Below are 23,579 nucleotides of genomic sequence, written 5' to 3' on the forward strand. Positions count from 1 at the left end.
TCACACGCCCCAGAGATTAAGGCTAACTGATTTACTGCAAGAAAAACAAGAGCTGAATTCCTGGTGTGACTGTCTAACGCCATCAAATCAGACCCCAGCTCCCCAGATGAGGGCTGCCGTGCAGCAGGCAGAACACCCGGCTCTCTGAGGCGGCTGGTCACTGCAGGATGCTCCCATTCAGATGGCAGTGACCCTGGCCCCCAGACTAAAGATCAGGAGAAAGGATAGGGACAAAGAGAGAAAGAAGTAGGGTCTTAAATATGCGAGAAAGAAAAGTTCGTTTAGAAGGCCAGAATGGGACTGACAGCCTCGGGGGAGATCTGCGCTGTCCCACTCGGCAGCCACGAGCCCACGTGGCTCTTGAGCACTTGAAATGTGGTCAGTCCAAATTGAGATGTGTTGTAAGCGTAAAATTAACACGGGATTTCAAAGACTTAGTATGAAAAAGGGATGTAAAATATCTAATTAACAATTTTTTATATTGATTACATATCAAAATGATATTTTGCATATATTGAGTTAAATGAAGTGTATTTTTAAAAATTAATTCCACCTATTGCTTTCTACTTTTTTAAATGTGGCTACTAGAAAATTAAGAATTACAGTTGTGGCTTGCATTTGTGGCTCTCACGATAATTCAGTTGGACAGCTCTGACCTAGAAGCTGGACAGGGCACCCTGGCTTTCAGCCTTTTCAGATCTCGCCCCTGCCATGTCTGCTCCTTTTGAGCCAGGCAGGAGGCTGAGGACCTGGCTTATTGTCTTGCCCCGGAGGTCTTCCCCTCTCCTGACACTTGCTTCCTCCTTTGGGTTGAGAGGTTTGAGAGCAATTGATCCCTAAGTCTCCCTCCAGTGCTGTGCCAGCTGTGACTTTAAGTGGCAGCTCACTCACATCCCCTTGCCTGGAGTTTCCAGGTAGGCTGACGTGGGCCCCTCACAGCTCATGGGGCCTGAGGCCAGATGGAGCAGGAGGGCTGATCAGAGCTGAACTCAGTGTAGCTCCTAGTTCTGAAGCTGCCATGCATGCATGCATGCAGCTAGGCAACCCAGCTAGGCAGCAGGGTGGCAGCTAGGATAGTGTTAACCTGTCTTAACTTAACAGGGCTTAAGCTACCTACTCTCTCCTCTGGCTCACGGGGCTCCTGCAGGGAAGGGCATTGTTCCCCTTTCTACGGCAGATGGTGGCAATTGCCTGCTTTGCCCTGGCAGCCATAATCTGCCAGGCGCCAATATGCTCCCTGATCAGGACCAGCTTTGCCATCTCAGGAAATTGCCCTCTGTTTGTACAAAAGCTCTGCCACCAGACCCTTGGAGCCGAGCTGGCTGATAACCTCTTTTGCCTTACACTTCCTTGGCCACTGAGAAGCGAAGGTGCCTCCACTAGGTGGGCCAGGAGAAGACAAGGGCTGGTGGGAAGGGGAGTGAGGGAATGAGCCTCCTTCTTTCCGCAGGCACCGCGAGGCTGTGGCCCCAGGAATCCACAGGGTGGTCTGGAGGAGGCTCTCTTGGCTGCAAGTCTACCCAGAAAGCCTGATAAAAAGAAATGCCAAATGTTGGCGCAGAGGGAAGCAGAAGGTGACCATGGCTTGCCTGAGTAGAGCAGAACAGGCAGAAAAAGGTGCTATTTTTGGGGGGGCCTTTTACAGGGAGAGTCCAGAGGGAATAGCTGAAACCAACTAACCAACCAACCTGCCTATGTTGAGAGAGTAGTGTTCCCATACTAGATGGCAAGGACCTCAGGAGTTCTCAAGTCCTGAGTTGGCTGGGAGTGCAAGGTCAAGGCTGCCTCGGGTATCTGTCCCTCCCTAGGAATGAGTCCCTTTCCCTAGCCTTGGGCAAGAGCAGCAGGCCCCAGCTCACCTGTGGGACCAGTGCTGGGACAGCCCACACCCCTGGGCGACAGCAGCAGCCTGTTGCACAAGCCATCCCTGCATTCCAGAAGTCTGCGGCCCGCCCACTCTCACTCAGGAACTGCAGGGCCTCCAGGTTTCCCCAAGTTGCCCAAGGGCCCTGAGCCTCTCTGCCACCTTGAAGATAATGCCTAGACTTAATAGCTAGGTCTGGGGACCTGCGGCCCCACTGTGGAGAAGTTCAGGTCTGACAGAGGCAGCTCACTAAACATGTTGCAAGGTCAACTGGAGTTACACTGGCTGTACTGAACAGCAAGGCTTCAGTTGCATCAAGCCGTTTACTGGTCTGAGAAAGAAAAAGGTTTATAAAACACAAAAAATGAAAGAATAACAATCTGCAAAGCTGAGGGATAGGCCTGCCTAACTAGTCTTTGCCAGAAAATTGGAAAGCACACAAGGGCAGTTCATTGGATGCAATCTGTCGTCCTAATGACGTTGCTGAGATCTAGCAGGACTCAGCTCTGGGAAGCGTAGGCGAGAACAGCAGTGGGCCTGCTTGGAGAAGGGAGAAGGCTGGCTGTGAATGGAAGCATCTCCTCACCTCTCAGCTGCATTGGCCTCACCAACGCAGTGCAGCAGCCCCCACTCTCTGGACCCTGGGCTCAGACTTTCCCGGGGGAACCTTCTCACTATCAGGCTACAGTGAGGAGGAGAAAAGACTTTTCTATGGATTCTCAGTCCTAGCGAGGCAGGAGCTCTTCCCACAAGGCCTCAGGTCAGAGCCAGGACAGGGCTCAGGTGCAAATGGGCTACAGGCGGCAGAGGAGGGAGAAGTGTGGTGTTCCAATGCCAGCTCCCAACCACGGGGGAGCAAAGGGAAGGAAATTCATATTGTTAAGTGCCTACTAGGTACTAAGCCCTCTGCACGTTTTCTGTCTCCCAGTAAGTTGGAGAAACAGACATCCCTGTTTCACAGGTGGACACCTGCTCAGAAGTTAAACAGCTTGTGCAGGGTCACAGACCAACAAGTGGTAGAGCAGAGATCTACATACTCACCAGACCCTGGGCTTCGGCTCTTCCCACATCGAGATTCTTCTTGGGCAGAATGGGGGGTGTTGGGCGACCAGCTCTTCACCCACCCACACCCCTTCCATTCCACACACGAGCCAGAGTTAACTAACACGACCAGCTTTCAGGGACCCGGGTACCTGCCCGTCCTAACTGCTTTACCTCTTGCCAGAAGATCCCTGGGAAAAGTTCAGCCTAATACAAAGGATGTGGTTCCTTTCTAAGTAGTGATGAGTCATTCAACCATAGACTGAGCATGATGACACATAGTTGCAGTTAATGGAGGTGAACAAAACCATCTGCTGAAAACGGAGACCGCAGAGAAGCAAGGTCCCCCATTCCAACAATTAAAATCACCACGCCCCGCGGGCAAGGTGGACAGAGGAAAGGAGGACCCCGCCAACCTTGGACTTCCCTGCGGGTCTCCACACCAGCACAGAGCAGCTCATCAGACAGATGGCCTCTGACAGAGCTGCTATGGTGGTCACAACCCCGCCCCCAAAGCAAAAACAAAACCCAAACCAAACCTTAGAGCCTTAGATCACAGTCCCCTAACAGCCTGAAAAGGTCAGACAAAAGGTTCCCACAAGTATTCCATCAGTATTTATCATTTAAGATTATTCTCTTTAACTTGTACCAACTAATAATACCACCAGCTTACACTTGCAGAGCCCTTCCTGTGCAGGTGGTGTTTCAACAGAGGGCAGACTCACTGCAGCCAGGGGCTGTGCCTGCTCTCGTGCACTCCAGCCGGCGCCCCTGCACCCACGCCCAGTATCTCTAACATCTAACAGACTGAAGGGCTAGATTCTTCCAGCTGGTATCGTCAGGATGCAGGCAGTTTCCAATTTATTTCTTTGCTTTGGAACATCGATAAATTTTACAGCTAAATCTGGTTTCCATCTCCTCTGTAGCAACAAATGTCTTTAAAAAAATTAGAACCAACACATATTTTTGCTATCTTTGGACATTTTCCTAGACCTCTGAAGGTTCCAAGCTTTGCAAGACTGCAGATAATGTGCTGTTTAGAATTCTGTGATCGATTAGCTTTTCTGTGTAATTAATGATGCTGAGTGTGTGAAAAATCAGCATTGCCACAGTGATGACAGTGAACAGGCAGAGCACAGCCCCCACCTTGAAGTCCCCAGAGTTGAGCTTCCTCTCCTAGAGGGGGTGAATCCATCGCCTCGGCTTCAGTAGGAAAGACTGGTGATGGTTCAGGGCCATTGTGGCTACAGGGGCGCACTGCATCCCAGGTTGTCACCTCACAGCCATGGTGAAAGGCTCAGGTTGCCACCACGTGAAGCAGATAGAACCAGGCCCCACAGTGTTATATTCTAAACAGGGAATACAAGAATTCTCACTTGGTTTAATGTAAAACCGGAGAGAGACAGTACATCAAAACAATGCATGTGAAAAGGGGAAAATCCAGGAGACTGAGCATCGAAGGGCCTGTCCAGCCCCAGCTGCCTCACACTTTTTTTCTAAACAAAACCAGCAGGGTTAAAGGTGGACAAACTTGGCCAAATTGTCTTTTCAATCCGATGTTCAGCATTATCCCCTGGTAACTAAAGCCAGCTTTTCATCTCTAGTTTCTGCAGATGAAGACTACCACCACTCAACAGATAAGAGAACAAAAACCACCACTCAACAGATAAGAGAACAAAAACCACTAACGCAGTAGCCCTCAGGCATGTTTTAAAAATACAGACTGAACTGAGCTTTCCTCCTGCTCTCCGGATCTGGGGAGACAGAAGACGCCTACAGGGTCAAAACCTGCTGATGTACAGGGCCCATCCTAGGGGAGCGACATGAGCCAAAACTGCAGGAAAAACCACTGAAAGCAAAGCGGGTGTCCACATCCACTCCTCACACCTTGAGACCTCATTACATCTCCTGCTCCTTGGAACAAAGGACCCTGTGGCCTCTGAAGTTTCATTCTGTGAACCCATCTAGCAGTGTGCCAGCTTGAGGAGCAGCCCGGGGCCTGACTCTGAGCTGCTTCCTGGGCCCTGAGGACAGGATGGGGTGCTGCTTTTGGAGTTCTGTCCCCCACGACACAGCCTGTTTAATGTTTGGGATCCTATGTGAAGGAATGTGTGAGATAACTAGAGACCTCGGCCCTGCCAGGTCTGTCTTCTTATGTAAATATGTGCTTTTAATACTAAACACATCTTGTCGGCCTCACTGGCTGACAACAGCACTACTACTCCGAGCAGGCAGCACGAACCCCAAGAGAAAGGGAATTTCTAGTGTGGCCATGAGAAAGAAAAAGCTTAGAAAAGGTGCAATCAGAATGACTGATTCCCGATTCTGGCTCTCCACTGATGCTGGCACTCTAGAGAGTGCAAGAAGCACTGAAAGGGCTGTGTGTACCAGAGGAGGACAGGAGCGTCCCCAGCCCCTCTGCTCGACCCTGAGGTGTGGTAGATACTGGCACAGGCAGGCTGAAGGACTGCCCACATGGTAGGGCCTTGAAGTGGGCTCCTGGCGCTGGAGGAGAACCCAGCTGTGGCTGTAGCCAAGGTCAGCATGAGAATGAGGTGAGGGAGATGCAGAACCTGGCCCACAGCCTTGGTGCTGGTGAGCAGACAGGGGAGCTGGAGGAGGGCAAGGAAAAGGATGAAGGCCCTCAACGCTCCCTCAGCCCATTAGGAACACTGCCCCAAGCCTTCAGGACCAAAATCCAGGACCTCAACCTAAGATCATCTATGCTATGTCTTCAGAGGAAGGGAGAGAGGAAAAAAGAGAAGGAGGGAGGGAGGGAGGATACCTCTAAATTATATCACATAGATGATGAAACTTTTAATTAAAAAAAAAAAATCAGCTTCCTGAGACTCTTTCACCCAAAGCAAATCCTAGGGGAGGAAGAGGAAGAGATCACATGTCTATCTTGACAGTCCCTGACAATATTCAATTCTAACTAAGAAGTCTGATTTGTCTTCCCACCATCCTCTTCTAACTTCTGGCAATCCCTTTCTGCAATTCATTGGGAAAACAACAGGCACCACCGTGCCCACAGCAAGATTCCATCTTGAAATAATGTTCTCAGATCCTTAACCATTCAACCTTCTCTTCAAGCCACTCTAGTTGGTTCCATGTCTGAACTGCACTTAAGCCAACATCTCCCATGGTGGATTCTCTTTCCTATGGGACAAGTGAGTTTCCATTTCCAAAGGGATTCAGAGGTTTCAGGTACATCTCATGTTTAAATCACTTTTATTCCTTGCTTTCTTACATTGCTTTTGTGACTTATTATTGATGCTATAATAGAAATAAAAAAGGGCAACTAAGGAAAAAATAAAGGGGTAAGGAAGAAAATTGATTAAAATATAATGGTATCTAAAAATTACAGACTGGGAACTCTTTAGAAACAGCACCTCTAACACTCCCTTATTTGGCTTCAGACATACCCGCACTGCCAAGAATTCAGGATACACCTGACATGACAGGATCGTGTAACAAGGTCCCTGAGGAGAGAACTGGGACCAGATGACTGAGGGCATGTAAAAAATGGGCAGAGTCTCCAGCATCTTTGCCTTTTAATATAAGATTTGTTTTCATCATTTCTGAGTGTAACATATTTCTTCTAAAAATAGAGCTCTTTGCTTGTTCTGAAACTTCTTAACTTTCACTTGGAGGTGAAGGGGAATAAGGCTGACTGTAATTCTGGCGTGACGTTGCCAATGTTTCCTAGTGACGGACAAACTTTTCAAGGGATTCTGGATGCTCGCAGCAAGGAAGAGTTCATTGTAAATCCATGGTACTGAAGAAACACGAAAAACATTCCGAGCCTCCGTCCGTGCCTGGTGTGGAGCCCTGAACACACTACTGACCAAAGGTAATCAGTCACGGTTCACACAGGACCAGATGGCAGTGGCCCCTCCCCCAGGAGGTACGGACAAAGGGACCCCGCACACATCTACCAGAAGATGACAGGGTGCCATTCTAGCACACTGGTTAAGAATGTAAGTGCACAAACACACAAGACGTAAAGACGCAGGGCTGAGGATGTTACATTCCCGCCCCGAGCCAATGTAGACCTGGATTTAATATCATGGAACTTGCTGGGGTTTTCTCACAATACAGACTACGAGTCAGAATCTCCCCATGCCCCCAAGGAAGAGCCTGGTTAGCTCCTGAATCCAAAGATGCCCTTGATGTATCCAGTGAGGCCACTCTTGGTCTTCTGCTCCAACTTGTCCTCAAGGGGTGGGAAAGCCACATGGTTGAGGGCCAGGTCAAAGAACAAAGGCTTGCAAGGGATGGGCTGGAATCCCGGTGGGAAGTGCACGAGGTTGGCTTGCTTGGTGACAAGGGAAGGGTCCAGGCAGAATGTCTCAAACCGTTCAACCAGAGGCTGCAAGTCAATCAAAGGGAGGAACCCAGGCATTAATCACAGACCATCAGTGGAATATGCACCACACGCTGAGTGCCTGGTTCAGAGCCTACATGTGCTATCTCACTCAATCCCACAAATCTCCTATGACGAGGTTGCCATCATGCCCCCATTTTATAGTTGAGAGTTGCTGAAACCTAGAGAGGTTAAGAGGTGGGTGGGCTGGGAGTGGGATACAGGCCTGTCAGACGTCATGTCAGAGCTCCTAGCCAGGCATGCTACTCTGTACAGCAACAGGTTCCTAACCTCCTTATTTGGGACCTTAGTTGTCATCTAGATGACACCTAACAAACCTTATACAGGCAGCTTTCAGGTCTGAGTAAAAGAAGGGAGGGAAGTATGGTATTTCCTTAGAAATTAAGGATCTTCTGTTCTACAAATGAGTACACACGCCTAGTGAGTTGTGAGTCCTACTCTTTATTCCTCAACAGCCACAGCCCAGACTTACCTTATTGTCCTTGACTTGGGAGGAAGTCTCTGTCTGGTGGGAGTCACTTGCATCTGAAAATTTCACAGGGATTCAGTAAGAACAGGAACTGAATACACTACACGAATGACACCCATCACAAGTATGGGTTCTAAATCCCTAGAGCAAAGGTAGCCAACATGTCGGGAAGTTAGCCCTCTCCTTCCTGGGTCCAAACTCTGCTGAGATGTAGTGCAGATAAACAGACAGTAAACCCCAGACCCAATGCTGTCAGCCCAGGGAAGCTAGCACAGTTGTATGGAAGATACTACTAGGGAGAAGGGACAGTACAGTATCTAAGTTCTTCTACACAATTTGATGCCTTAATGTGGCAGAAGTAATGGTAGGGAAAAATAAAAATGTTACAGATTAATCAAAACAACCCCTTTCAATCTTAAAACAGTAGTGTTGGGGGCGGGGGGAAGAGAAGAGGAATAGAAGTGAAGTTTGGGAATACAGGCAGCAAAACACAGCAGATGGCTCACCAAGGATGGCCGCTGCCTGCAGCGAGCACTTTTCCGACCTCACTTGCGTGATGAGCTCTTGCACGTCAGGCAGGTCCTGTAACGATTTAGAAAACGTGTACTCATGAGCTAGGGCCAGATCAGAGAAGCACACCAAACTAACCTGATTGAGTTAAGCAATCCCACTGGTATTTTCATAGGATTTTAGACTTTTTAAACAGTTCTCCCTATTAAAAAAACAAACAAAAAAACTAGCCTGTTTCAAATGGGAAAAGCTATGCCATGGCTTAAGGAATAATGCCTTTAGATAGTAATGATGATAATGATAATATTAATAAATAAATTTATCATACACTAAATGCGTTACGTGCCAGACATTGTTCTAAGCAGCCCACTAATTGCTAATTCCATCTTCATGGTAATCCTGAGGTTGTCTGTATGCCCGTTTTACAGACGAGAAGACTGAAGCACAGAGAGCCAAATAACGTGCCCTGTCACACTCCCAGTGGCTGCAGGGCTGGGAGTCAGAACCAGGCCGTCTGCCTCAAGGGCCTAAGCCCTTACCCACCGTGTCCCACCCACTCTACAGGGCAATGCCACTCTCTTGCCCCAGTCTCTTACTTGGCAAAATTTGGAATGATCTGATAAGATCTGGATACTGCTGAATCCCTCACGCCTCTATTCCCTGACACTGTTCCCCGAAATCATCCAGCACATGAGGTGGGAGGGGCATTTGTAAACCACCTCTCTCTTCTCTCCTGAGATGAACCATCCACAGTGGGTTGCTGCCACATCTTGACGACACCCCACCATGCTGCTGCTGCCACACTGGGCACCCACCCTCCGCCCACACGCATCTACTCCTTCCTCTCTCTCTGCCTTTGCTCCAGGACCTCTTCCTTCTTTGTATTCACAGATGGGCTCCTCATGCAAGTCTTGTGGCTGCGACAAAACCACAAGCTCTCTGAAGGCAGAAACCAGGTTTATCCTTCACCCAGAGCCCAGTGCTGTTCCAAGCAAATGGGAAGAGCTCAATCCAACAGCAGCAGCTCTCACACACCGTCCTGTGACTACGTTAATAAAAGTAACCTTAGTGCGCTTTTCTAAACAGTCTCCACTAGTAAAATATACACGGATTCTTTGGACCAGCCAGCGCTTTAAGAATCTCTACATCGTCACAGCAGCCCATAAGCTTAAAAAGCTAGCTCCCATTTGACAATCAGTAAAATGAATCAAACCACCAAGTACTTTAGATCAGCATGTAAGCTTTGATGTATACCCAAATTGCCTGGGGGTCTTGCTAAAATGCAGATTTTGACTCAGTAGGCCTGGGGTGGGGCCTGAGAGTCTGCATTTCTAGCAAACTCCCAAATGCTGCTGCTGCTGGTCCAGACACACTGTGTGGAAAGGCTGCAGCAGTGGTTCTCAACTTTGCTGCATATTAGAATCATTGAGGGGCTTTAAAAAACCCCAATGCCCTTTCTAGACCCCATACCAATTAGAACCAGAATCTCTGGGGGGAGGACCCAGACATGCACCTTTAAAAATCTTCCCAGGCGTAGACCATGTGAGGACATGGTGAGAAGGTAGCCATCTACAAGATGAGGAGACAGACTTCAGGAGAAACCAAACCTGTTAACTCCTTGATCTTGGACTTCCAGACTCCAGGATTGTGAGAAAATAAATTTCTTTTGTTCAAAAAAAAAAAAAAAAAAAAAAAAAATCTTCCCAGGCGATTCCAACATGTAGCTGAGTCTGAGAACAGAACTTCAGGGTGTTTTTTTGGTGAGGAAGATTAGCCCTGAGCTAACATCTGTTGTCAATCCTCCTCTTTTTTGCTGAGGAAGATTGGCCCTGGGCTAACATCCATGCCCATTTTCCTCTACTTTATATGTGGGACGCCTGCCACAGCATGGCTTGATGAGCGATTCGTACGTCCATGCCTGGGATCCAAACCTGTGAACCCCGGGCCGCTGAAGCAGAGCATACGAACTTAACCACTATGCCACCAGCTGGCCCCGTACTTCAGGGTTTTTTAACCAGTAGAATGGTTAAAAGAGGCTTAGTACCTAAGTCCTCCTCTGGCCTGGAATGCTGCCATGAGTTATACAGCCTGCAGCTCCCAGGCACTCAGGGACACACCATGTCCCATGGCCAACCAGGCAAGACCAACTTCAGAAGGAGCCACAGTCCCTCCAGAGCCTTACTACACAACCTCTCAGGGCTTGGAAACAAGGAGAGGCCAACAACTCACCTTTAAGCTGTTCCTGAAGGCTCCAGCATCAGAATTTACTTCATTTGCATATTTCAGGACTCTGTCATACAGGACCAGGGCTTCGCTCCACTTCTTCACCAACACATAGGACTGAGCAATGAAAAAACACCTGATGGAGAAGGGAAAAGAGCCAGAGTACTCTCAAGCAACAATTACCCAAGATCAAGGCTTTCTTTGCAGTTTAGGCTAAATTTTAAATTTGGAAACAGGTTTCTTAGGCTCAGGATCACTGCATGGGCAACTTCAACATTCAATGACCAGGTTTGCCAGGCTAACCTGCAGACTCTGCCTGCAATCAGAGATGACAATGTAGTTCCAACACTGACCCACTGTCTTTTACTTACTGGCTGACTCTGCAAAGAAGGGGCAGTTCCCAAAAGGCGCATGAAGAAAGCTGGGGACAGGCAGGAAGGAGGAATGTCGCTCGGCTCAAATACAAATCCCACCCACCACTGCCCACACATCCACGTCACCATCGTTCATCTCTGCTTATCCTTTTTTCAAAAACCAAATCTGAGAAATCACTTCTTAATGGGCACTACTCCACGGGGATCAACAGAGCCTGAGCACTGCTGGCCCTTGACAGGACAGAAGGGTCCACAGGAGCAGGGAGGAGGGAGCAACGTTAGTGAAGACAGGACACCCTGGAAAGCCAGAAAGCGCTGGGGTGTGAGGGTTGGAAAAGTAGGGCAAAAACACACACGGTTCTACTTTCCCATTTTGTCTAGATCCACATTTTGCTACACAGCCCACTTCCAAGTTATAAATAACATGATTCCTTTACAAAATAGACAGGTTTAGCTTTCTCCCAATTCAGTTCAGGTTCAGCTCTGGTTCTGCTAGTTAATACCTTTTCCAACACTTGTCCCTTTCCTCTGGAAGGAGGGAGGGAAGAGGAGGGAGAAGACATTTAATGTGTGTGCTCTCCCAACCTATCCAAAGAGCAAACAAGGTATACCGGAAACGCCCAGTCACAACTTTTAACAGAGCTCTCCCTTGAATACACTGAGTGGACCATTTCTGATCATGAGCAAGCTATCCATAGAGGCAGCAACCCAATCTTCTGGGGTACACAACATGCTCCCAAGGCTTACAGACCCACCGGGCAGCAGAGGAGAGCCCGTCTGCCCCACAGAACCTTACCTGTAAGCCTTGTACACCAGGGTCTTGAGGCCTATCTCTTTCTGGAAGGCTTTGTCCTCCTCTAAGCCAGGAAGCTGGAGCAATTCCACCAGATTCTGCACAATAAATGCAATAAGAAAACTCATGAACAGGAGGCCTCAGACTGAGTTTTTGACAGAAGACTTTGCAAGAACAGACAAGGGTGAAAAGAAGAGCCTTGGCTTGAAAAAATGGGAAAAAGTCTGTGATGAATGACTTGGCAGGAGCCACACCTGGTGTCACCTCTAACTCCCTCTCTGATACTGAACGCTTATTTGTCCTTTATGACTCAGCTCACATCTCACCTCCTTCAGAGACTTCTTGAACCACCTCAGCTAGAGGGTATCTCTCTGGCTCTGAACTTTCACTTCAGAGTGGCCCACTCGTCTGACCTCTAGACAGACTCTCAGTTTGTGTGCACGTGTCTCACAATCTTACTCACTGATCAACTCCCAGTGGGCTGAGACAGGGTGGCCTCAGGTCTCAAGATGCCCCACAGCATGTGGGAGAGTCTCATACGCAGATGAAGGACTCAGTGAATACCTATGGGCTTACTAGTCTCTACACACCCACACATCTGAACAGTGGGCTCACAGAATGCTCAACTAGTACAAGAACAAGACCTCTCTGTTTTACCAAGACACTAGCAGCTCCTGGTTGTCACAGCCTTTTTGCTAAGCAGAGCTGTCACTTTGTGTCCCACACATGCAGAGGACAGGCCTTTGCTTTCCCAACCCCAAGGGTCACCTGTAGAATGATGTCATAGAGCCGGATCAGGTCCTGGGGCCGGGGGGAGCGCTTGCCGTCATCTTCTGGCTGCTGCTGCAGCAGAGCCTTCTGCAGACCTTTAGCCATGTTCTCATTACGCTTGATTGCCGTTGACAGCTTGATGTAAGTCAGGTAGCTGGAATGTACCACATGTCAGCTCAGGTTATGCTCAGGGAAGCTGACGTTCTGAGAAGAGCAGTGGACCACAGGTTGGGACTGACCTAGGGGAAGTGTGGGGGTGAGAGCATATCGTGCACCAGGGCCATTTGGCATGGGCCTCCAGCTCAAGGGGCCCTCAGTTCTGGCTGCTGTTCAGTGGCAAATGTGCAGGAGACCAGCATGAGATCTTATGACAAAATCTGGCTTTAGCTTGAATTACATCCTGTTTCTTTTTAAGAGCCACAGAGCTATGAATTTCAGAGGACTGCTAGTCCTTAGGATGATCCATGGATGGAAAGCTAGTTCCCGGAACAAGGACTAGTTAACTGCCGGGCCCACACTGTAAGGACAGCATGTTCACGTGACAGCTGCTCTACTCATCTGATGGCCTTCTCTTCTCAGAAAATACTGAAGGACAGTCTCTTTGGATAGTTACGCTTATCAAACATGTATATACTGGAGACTATGCATGATGCCTGCTTGTTTGAACTGTACCACCTGCAAAGTCTCTTTAATATGTGGGGATAAAAACATGCTAACTATTTAAAAGTCTGTTTAAGAAGTGTTTAGGCCTCCAGATCCCCATCCTACTCTGGCAGAAGGCTGGAGCATCCCTGGGAGAGGATACAGGCTGGGGACAGGGGACACAGGCATAGCTGAGGTCAAGGGCTCCATAATGAACACGGGGATTAAGGGACTGTCAAGTTCTGAGTGCTGACCTAGCCACCTTCTCCTACTGAGCTTCCAGAACAAGAGCAGCCTGGTGTATTCTGGGGATCTGACCAGCCCAAGAAAAAAACTCATCAAGTTTCTGGAGTCAGGGTCCTTTAGGGAAGCCCATAGATGATGAGCTCCACATATGTGTGCAGAGCTCCCACCAAACAAGCCACATTCTTTAACAGGAGTGGATGAATAAGGATGGCCAGACATTTAAGGAAAACATCTAACAAGACAGAAGAGGCCAAAACTGAGAGGGGAAAAAAAGCAACTTGCAATGACTAGACTTTGCAGGGAGAAGAAAACTTCAGAAAACTACTATTAACAACCTCAGAAAGATAAGGGGAGACTTTGTGGTAGTGAAATTAGAAGTAGATGCTATATTTAAAAAATAAAATTCAAAGAACACAAACATGCTCTTAAAATTAAAATGGCAACAGAAATGAGAAAGCTTATATAAGAGTAGGATGGTAGAGTGGGAGTAACAGCTGAGAGAGGACAACAGTGGAAAGTGGCACAAAAGGCCTAAATCCCCAAATCGAGAAGTAGCAACATACACACTTGGTGTCATTTAGAGACACCGAGATAAATACCAAAAGAATTTGTTAAAAGAATTAAAAGTGCCTGCTTCTGAGAAATGGGAGAGAAGGCCATAAGACGGATTTTCCTAAAGCTTTGCAGAAAAAATCAGACTCTTCAAACGAAGTAATCATTACTCACATTGGCACAGGAATTCAGATACATCTTTACAAAGTTTTATTAAAATGCAAGAGCTACCTGATTCCTAACTTCAATTTACCCCAAAGTTGGCCTTCAAATCCTAATTGAAATCCATGATCCTCATACTAGCTAGACTGAAGGTGGGAGAACAGATCCAAGGTCAGGAAGCCTTCACGATTTGAAAGTGTCCTGAGCCTTGTTGAAGCTCTCAGGGTCTTTTCAAGGTTAGGAAGCTGGATCAACTCCTGACTAACTCTTTGAGGCTATTAACTACAAACACCTCCCTTAACCTCCTGGAGCCTCATCTTTCTCATAGGGTTGTTGAAATACAGGACATCTAAGGGCCATTCTTGCTCGATATTTCACGCATCTGAGTCATCTGGCAGTCAGTTTGACATTCCTGTAATACCAATTCCCTAAGAATGGAGATTAAGGTAAGGAGAGGAGTTTTTGTGGTTTTTATTTTTATAAAGAAGGGAGAGGGCAGGGGAATGGCTGAAAATATTGCCAGGTTCACTAAAAAGTTACAAGCAGTAACTAAGAAATTAAAATTTCAAGGTCATATGGAGAAAAGAATCTGATAAGAAGTGGAGTTTTCCCAAGTAATTTTATTTCTCCCTAGGAAGTTCCAAATAGGTTACTCTTCCTTCTTCCTTTCTTCTGTGAAAAAAATAATCCACCTTTTAAAAAAATTAAACTTGAAAAGGTAATTTCAAAATGTATATGAAAGAGCAAAGGGACAAAAACAGTCAAGAGATGCCTGAGGAAAAACCTAGTGGGGGGAACTTGCTCTATCAGACATCAAGACTTACTGTAAACTTCTAGTAATTCACTGTACGGGCTGGTGTAAGTACAGACAAACAAATCAGTGAAGCAAAAGAGAGTCCAGAAAAAGAGCATGCAAGGAGAAAATGGGATGTATGCCTGCCGGAGATGACACTGCAGATCAGTAGGGAAAGGACGGAGCAGCCAATACACTGTACTGGAACAGTCTATTATCCTCCTGGAAAAGGTGAAGCAGATCCTTTCCTGACTCACAAATAAACTCCACTGGAATTAAACTTGAGTTGAAATTGAACTTAAATGTGAAAGGGACAGCGTAAAACATTCAGAACACAGAGGAGGAGAACTTTAGGAGCTTGGCACAGGAAGGAGTGATTAGCTGTAGAAGAGGGGCAGGAATCAACGAGGTGGGGCCCTAGGGAGCTGCAATGCTAATGGTGGTATTCCAGTTCCTAAGCTGCATACAAATTTCAAATTACATATATATTAGAATAATACACAAATGCAGTATATATACTCTTATATGATATGTACAAAGATACATTAGTATTATTTAATATATATTAAATTATAAATTAAAACATACACCAACATTATACTTTTTTTTTCTAATGATGTATTTCACAATGTTAAAAAGTAAAAAAATTACAACGCTTACCTGTGCAGGTATTGAAGATTAGATACCTTCCCCGACTCCCCTTCAAGGGTGTAATCTCTCTGTTTCTGCAGAAAGTGAAAAAGGTAAAGATAAAACAGCTGATCCCATCCTTGGCTCTGACCACCTCATTCAGTGGTGTGGTCCCCAAAGTGCCCTGGAACACAGGCACAGACTCTAGTAAGTTAGGGTCCTCAAATATCAAAGATCTACTGGACATCTTCCAGCAACAGGGTCACTCAGTTGCCACTGGCATCTAAAAACTGGACTCGAGTAAGAGAATTCAGAGTAATGGCCAATAAGGCTTCCTGACCACTGCTCCCAGTGTCCTGACCCGAAGCACAAACAGCAGACATTCCACAGTCCATGGCTCCATTATCAGGTTTGCTAGATCCAAGTTCAACTCTTTGTGCTGTCAGCTCCTGTGTTTTATGGTTGGCTGAATAATGGCCCCCGAAGATGTCCATATCCTAACGCTGGAACCTGTGAAGATGTTACCTTACACAGTAAAAGAGACCCTGCAGATGTGATGAATTAAGGATCTTCTGATTAGCCTGGATTATCCAGGTGGGCCCAACGTAATCACAGGCTCCTTATAAGAAAGAGGCAGGAGAGTCAGTGATATAGAGAAGATATTGGGACTGAAGCAGAGGTCAGAGAGGAGAGAAGATGCTATGCTGCTGGCTTTGAAGACGAAGGAGCCATAAGCCAAGAAATGTAGGTGGCCTCTAGAAGCCGGAAAATGCATTCTCTGGAATTTGGAAATGGATTCTCCTCTAGGTTCTCCTAGAGCTTCCAAGGCTGCAAGGAATGCAGCCCTGAAAACCCCTTTTAGACTTCCAGCCTATAGAGCTGTAAGATAATAAATTTGTGTAGTTTTAAGCCACTAAGTTTGTAGTAATATTACAGCAGCAATAAGAAACTAATACATGTTGGTATCACCATATTCATTTCATTCTGTGAGATGTCCCCTGACTGCTGTGAATTCCAGGTGAATGATGGAGGCTGGGGCCCTGTATGTACCTGTTAAGTGGATGAAGGGAAGTGTAATAAACAAAGGCAGCTTAATGGGAAAAGGAAACAGGTGACTACAGCCTAACAAATATTTATTGAACATTTTATACTCAAGGTTCTGTGGCAGATGCTGAAAAAAATATATAGTTGCTTTTAAGATGCTTATAATCTTGAGGAAAATATAATGAAAAAGTAAATATAAAACAACACACAAAATATGATGGTGTAGGCAGGCTTCTCAGAGATGGTGAGCTATGAGCTGGATCTCAAAAAACAGGTGGGATTTGGACTGGTGAAAAGGAAGAAGAAGGATAAACCAGGTGTGAGGAGGGCAAGGAGAACAGTGTGAGGAATGCACTGAGGTGGGACAGGCATATTAAGACAGTGAGTACAACAGCTTGAAGCAGAGGCCTCAGAGGGAAGCAGTGAAGTACAACGCTGGAAATGGAGGCTGGAAACAGACGGGGGAAGGCTTGTACACCAGCTCAAGGAGTCTGAACTGTATTTGCTAGACCAGTGGTCTCTAAAGTAGGGTGCACACAGCCCAAAGAGTGTGGGTATAAGAAGAAAACTAGAACTTCTATTTATATTTATCTCATTTCTAAAAACTTTATTTTAATGCATTTTCTATATTACAAATCAGTTGAATAATAAGGTATATTATTTACAAATAAACATACCAGAGGTGCATGGTCAATTTTACTTACAGGGTACATTATTATAAAAGTTGGGAGACCACTGCTCTAGACCTAGGGGAATCACTGAGCTTTTCATAATTAGACAGTGAGATGGGATCTAGAAAGACTGAATTTGTTTCTGCCAAGAAAGGCCTGGAGAACTGAACTGAGACCAAGATAGGAAAAGCAATCAGGAGACCTTTGCAGTAGTCTAGGCATAAGAAAAAAGGCTGATTAGAAACAGGAGGAATGGACAAGCAGCGAAAGCAATTACAAAGAGAGAATAAATAGGGTTTTTGGTGACGGAATAAAGAGAAAAAAATGGTTCTGAGGTTTTCAGCCTAGATGCCTGAATGAATCACAGTGATATTATTAGAAAAAGGGAGCACCGGAGAAGTCCACCCGGAGATATGAATTTAAGACCAAAGGCTTAACAGGAAACCATTAGGAGGAACAGGACAGAGAGAAAAGAATTTCTCAACCTGATGGCGGCCAGAGGCTTTTGTTGTTTGTTAGCCAATCACCACACCTAAAAAATACAGTGGCTAAGAGTGAATGCACTCAGAGCACTGGGACCCCACCTGAGAATGAGACACACAGACTGAGGAGGACCTCAGCCCAGAGCAAGAGCCAGTGGCTCAGCTGATGGTCCTACCTGATCCGGCCTGAGCTCTTCCCGAACGGCCTGGATAGCGTCCCGACACTCGCTGAGCATGGATTCAAACAGACGCTCCTTTGTTTCTTCACTGTCAGCCTAAACAAAGGCAGAATGTACTAACAGATTTTCTTTTGAGTGAGTTACGGTATTCTGATGGCAGGAGGGCATAACAGTGCTTTGACTTCCCCCACTACACAAGAACACACATATCCAATAAAAAACGCCCCCAATCAGAGATCATTCAATTGTTATATTTTCCACCATATAAGATTTTTCTTAGTGTCTTATTCACTAGTCGTATGGAAATGGGAATTATATATATATAAAGTGAACATACTGAAAAAGTATCCGTATAACTGATCTGAAACTGTCAGACAAAAGATGCTTGAAATTTTTTCCTCATAGAACTTTCTGCTACTTTCCTCCACCCTTCTACCTCTGCTCAGGACCTACACCTGGCATCCCTAGAGGGGCCTTACAGACTAGATTTGGGGCACTGTTGCCTCACTGAAGCACAGCCACCAGAAGTTTCTTTTCCTTTTTCCCTCCAGAGCAAACTGTCTTATTAAACTCCTCTGTATGTGAGCAGAATTACCCTTACATATATACCCAATAGACTTGAAGATACAAAATTTCTTTTAGGTCCAAGCAAGTGAGCAACATTACTAATCAATACCTAATCAAAAACAGATTTCTCCTAAATATCATATGCAGTTTTCTTCACCACAGAAATTCTGCACTCGAATATTCCATATGGCCACACTGAGGACATTTTTTGGGCAGACAAGGCTGACAGCACTTGATGACAGTCTTTGTACAAGTACAGGGCGTCACCCCTCTGCTAACCAGCTGGGATAAGAGAAAAAGTGATTCATTAACTGAATACCTGCCAAACCACATTATCATTCTAAAGAATCTGACTGAGCAGGTGGGAATGGATGAAAGGCAGAAAGGAGATGAACTTGTGTTACTGGCAGACCCACTGTGACATTAAAACATCAACATTCCATTATTATATTTGACTTTCCACAGAAACTAACGTCCAATCTGATCTCTTGACATTCCACTGACCTCTAAGAAAGCCCAAAAGAAAACCCAGTAGTGCCCACTCCTTTAAGAGGTGGTTGGTAGGGGCTTAAAGAAAAATCTTTTCTTCTCTTAAGAACTCTTATGTTTTCCCTAGTTCCCAGTGTGCAAAAACTTCCTTGTAAATTACACAATATAAATCAAACATACTTTTCTATTTATAAGTTACTTGACTTTCCTGTTGTTCACTAACTTAGGAACAAATCGGGGGCACAGTCATTCTATAAATCTATAAAGACAAGCATGGCCACCATTAACTCACTGAAACCTAGAGCAGCACTATCCAATAGAATTTTCTGTGGGCCGGCCCCGTGGCTTAGCGGTTAAGTGTGCGCGCTCCGCTACTGGCAGCCCGGGTTCGGATCCCGGGTGCGCACCAACGCACCGCTTCTCCGGCCATGCTGAGGTCGCGTCCCACATACAGCAACTAGAAGGATGTATAACTATGACATACAACTATCTACTGGGACTTTGGGGGAAAAAAAAAAGGAGGAGGACTGGCAATAGATTTTAGCTCAGAGCCGGTCTTCCTCAGCAAAAAGAGGAGGATTAGCACGGATGTTAGCTCAGGGCTGATCTTCCTCACAAAAAAAAAAAAAGAATTTTCTGCAATGATGGAAATACTCTGTATCTGCACTGTCCAATACAGTAGTCATTAGCTACATGTGGCAACTGTGTACTCGAAATTTTAATTAAATTTAAATAGTCGTATGTGTTTAAGTGGCTACCGTACTGGACAGTAGAGATCTAGAGAAACACATTTCATACAAACCACTGTTAAGTACCTCAAGTTAACAAGATTCTTTATACTCATTTAATCAAACTCACTGGCCAAGTTTTTCAAAGTACTAATCCTGTGGAATGAGGCAGCTGTATAATAGTTAACAACTGGAATAAGATACGTGATTAGACTTGGCACCAACGAAACACATACACCAGGGCCACATCATTAGCAGGCAGGATGAACTCCTGCATCAGTTTTGATACCATGCAATCCAACAAATATGCCACCAACACCCTTTTTAAGACGGGTGGGGTTTAGCGGTTAGGGCCCTTTTTAAGATGGGTGGGGTTCAGCAGTTGGGGCAATGGGTATATAAGTAAGAAAAGAGTAAACTTGGTTTTACCAGCTACACAGGATCTGTCTCCTTTCCTGTAGGGAGGATATAACTCAAATGAAAAACATAAAATGATGCTAAAATGCCAAACCTCTTTACTGCCAGGTATGTTCCCTTTGATTAAGGAAATGTCTGCATCAAGGTGCTGAACATAAGCAGACTTTCCCACTGCTCCTGCAAAATTCTAAGTTCCACTGGGAATTTTACCAAAATCCTAAACCACAATGAAGGAAAAAGCCTATCTGAAGGGGAGGACTTCAGTGAGCTGTGTTTTTTTTTTATGATGCCCACACTGCACAGCAACTCCAAGAGCACTCATCTCTGGAATAGAGCTTCTGTGATGTGCCCTGGGCCGGGCAAAATGGCTCCAAACAGGAAGCCTGAAACCCATTTTGCTTCTTACACTCTTATTCTATAAACTTATCTTGGAGACTAAGATAATCCTCAAGAGACAATGGAACAAGAAACACCTCTCTGTATGTAACGGCAGGATTCCTCAGTGTCGACGTGCAGACCTCCTGAGTCTGCCACTGAGCCAACAAGGATGTGCTCCTCCACACAAGGGCAAACTCCCTGCAGAAGGATTTGTGGTCTGCCTGGACCTTTTCCCCAGGTGTGCCTATGACACAGAGAATTCTTAAGCCCAGAAGCAATGTGTTACTCAGTCCTAAAGAATAAATAAAGAAATTCTAGATCATTTTTTATAGCACTTCAAACACTCCAGGATGTGCTTTTCTACAGCCTCAAGCCATGTCTCAAGGCTGACTGGTACAGAGGAAAACCAGCTCCGTAGGTCCTGAGGTAGAGACCCCCTGTTATGAAAAACAGAGTTCCCAGATTGCTTTCACTTGTTTACAAAAACTGCTGGAAGGCGGTGGTGTAAATGAGAGACAGACAAGGCAAGTCGGACCACATTCTCCACCACACCCGTAGGAGAACCAATGAGATGGGAACCAAGCCTCAATCGGCCCACTGAGGTCTAGGAAAATACACAGGGAATCTAGTAAAGAAGGATACAAACCTCACTGAAGAATAGATTTTTCTTCAAAGAAAAGGATAAACAGTCTCCCTTCCACTCAAATATCAAAATATTAACCATAACTTGAGGATAAGAATCATGAAACCTGCAGACATTTTAAACCTGCTCTCCCTCACAAAAAGAGGTGCCTAACACCACCCTCACAATGCAACCACAGTGACAATTCAGGTGTGATCAAGTATTAATAAAGTAAAATAGAAATAAATTACAAAGTAAGGCAATATTAAAGACATGAAGACTTAACGTTTGGCTAAAGAGACTAAGGATTTTGCAACTGGATTTTGGCTGCTGATTCTCAGTTCCAGACTTTTCAGTCTAATACTTTATCTCCCTGAATTATTTCTTCCTTCCGTGCTTTCCAGTAAACTGCTGTTTTAGTATTTAAACATCATAACAACCTCTACAAGCAAGCAATAAACTGGGGGATACCAAATTCCTGCATTCCACTTCCTAGAAAGTGGCAAATACCAATATCAGCTAGGCTAAGAGACACTGAAATTAAGAGTCCTGTATCTCTAAGGCATAGTTCTTGGTTTCCAAGGCAGAAAACAACTCAATATAATAATGAGAACTGGTAAGGTAGGTCAGGCCCACATTATATCTAGCCAAATAATCTGACAGTGGCACCAAGGAGCAAGTGGTTCTTGAGATTAACCTCAAACGGCCAAAGGACATTTTTCATATTTAATAACCCCTGGTTTATTCAATTCAATAGACATTTAATCTAAGAATTTGAAGACATCTAAGAATTTAACTAACATCTAAGAATTTAACTAAACTTTACTTGACAACATACTTAAATTATTTTACTTACTGGCTTGATTTGGTATATGTGTGATATAGGACATTAGAACTTAACTATTTTTGTGTGTGTGTGTGAGGAAGATCAGCCCTGAGCTAACATCCAATGCCAATCCTCCTCTTTTTCTTTTTTCTTTTTCTTTTTTTTTTTTTTTTTTTTTGCTGAGGAAGATCGGCCCTGAGCTAACATCTGTGCCCATCTTCCTCTACTTTATATGGGACGCCGCCACAGCATGGCTTGACAAGAGGTGCGGCAGTGTGCGCCTGGGATCCGAACTTGCGAACCCCAGGCTGCCGCAGCAGGGCGCGCACGCTTAACTGCTTGCGCGACCAGGCCAGCCCCAGAACTTAACTGTTTTTAATGTAAAAACCTTACCAGAATTCTCTGGGATTAATATACATTTTGTTTGATCTACCACATTATTTAAAGGTCTCTGATACTCAGAAGTGATCCCAACACACTGTATGATCCTTAAAAACCATAGATAACTGTATTCACCACAACTAGCACATTAACGAGGCACTTAACAGGAGATAACACTACAGATTTTACAAACATTAAAACGATAAGGGATGTCAATAAATTCATGTCAATAATATATTATCAACTCCATGTCAATAAATTCAACAATTTACATGAAATTAATAAATTCTTCTTAAAAAAAAAAACACATCCAAACTGACACAAGATGAAACAGGAAATCTGAATAGCCCTATAAATCGTAAAGAAATTATATTTCTTTAAAACAAGCAAAAACCATCTTAAAACCTTTCCCACAAAGAAAACTCCAGGCCCAATGGTTTCACTGGTGAATTATAACAAACATTTAAAGGAAAAAAATATCAATATTACATAAACTCTTTCATAAAACAGAAATAAACATCTCCAAACTTATTTTATGAGATATAAATAACCCCGATACCAAACCCTGAAGAGAAAAGAAAATTATAGGCCACTATTCCTCATGAAAATAGACGCAAAATACCTAAAGTATTAACAAATCAAATCCAGCAATATATGAAAAGTACGATACATCACAACCAAGTGTGGTTATCCCAGATATGCAAGGATCGTTTAACACTGAAAATTAATCAACGTGGGGCTGGCCCCGTGGCCTAGCAGCTAAGAGCGTGTGCTCCGCTGCTGGCGGCCCGGGTTCATGCGCACCGAGGCACCGCCTGTCAAGCCATGCTGTGGTGGCGTCCCATATAAAGCGGAGGAAGATAGGCACAGATGTTAGGCCAGGGCCAGTCTTCCTCAGCAAATAGAGAACGATTGGCATGGATGTTAGCTCAGGGCTGATCTTCCTCACAAAAAATAAATAAATAAATAAAAGGTTCACAAATATTATAAAAAAAAAATCAATGTAATTCACTACGCTAACAGGCTTCAAATATTCTTCCCCCCTTTAAGCCTTTATTTTTCTAAATTGAAATATCTGAAACTGTCCTCATATGGTTTCTTCCAACCCTTTGATTTCATACACTTTTCAAACACTACATTGTATCTTGTGGAACAGCAATTAAAAACCCATACAATATTCCTAGCGTACCTGCATATCACAATTTTTACTGGTTCAGGAAAAGCCTTACGTTAGATTTCTAATGACCCAATTTGACTGAGGAGCAGCTACATTTAGCAGTGAAAGCCTGCACCAGCTGGGGCAGGAAACCTTGGCCACTGATCCTGACTTACCCTCAA

The 23,579-nt window shown here is 45.1% G+C and overlaps 1 protein-coding gene across 2 annotated transcripts in view; it reads right to left on the bottom strand.

Annotated features, from left to right (window-relative positions):
- Nucleotides 1-6,442: 6,442 nt before the first annotated feature.
- SRP68 (signal recognition particle 68) overlaps nt 6,443-23,579 on the bottom strand; it is a 33,940-nt gene continuing 16,803 nt past the window's right edge. For both annotated transcript variants that reach the window (XM_058561689.1, XM_058561690.1), the window contains exons 9-16: nt 17,831-17,929; nt 15,488-15,552; nt 12,430-12,586; nt 11,665-11,759; nt 10,501-10,630; nt 8,268-8,343; nt 7,765-7,817; nt 6,443-7,277 (exon numbers count right to left, since the gene is read on the bottom strand). In XM_058561689.1, the coding sequence (XP_058417672.1) occupies nt 7,050-7,277; nt 7,765-7,817; nt 8,268-8,343; nt 10,501-10,630; nt 11,665-11,759; nt 12,430-12,586; nt 15,488-15,552; nt 17,831-17,929 (903 nt within the window). In that variant the 3' untranslated portion in view covers nt 6,443-7,049. The remainder of the gene's footprint in view (nt 7,278-7,764; nt 7,818-8,267; nt 8,344-10,500; nt 10,631-11,664; nt 11,760-12,429; nt 12,587-15,487; nt 15,553-17,830; nt 17,930-23,579) is intronic.

This window comes from Diceros bicornis, chromosome 18 (assembly GCF_020826845.1).
Source record: "Diceros bicornis minor isolate mBicDic1 chromosome 18, mDicBic1.mat.cur, whole genome shotgun sequence".
Lineage (NCBI taxonomy): Eukaryota > Metazoa > Chordata > Mammalia > Perissodactyla > Rhinocerotidae > Diceros > Diceros bicornis.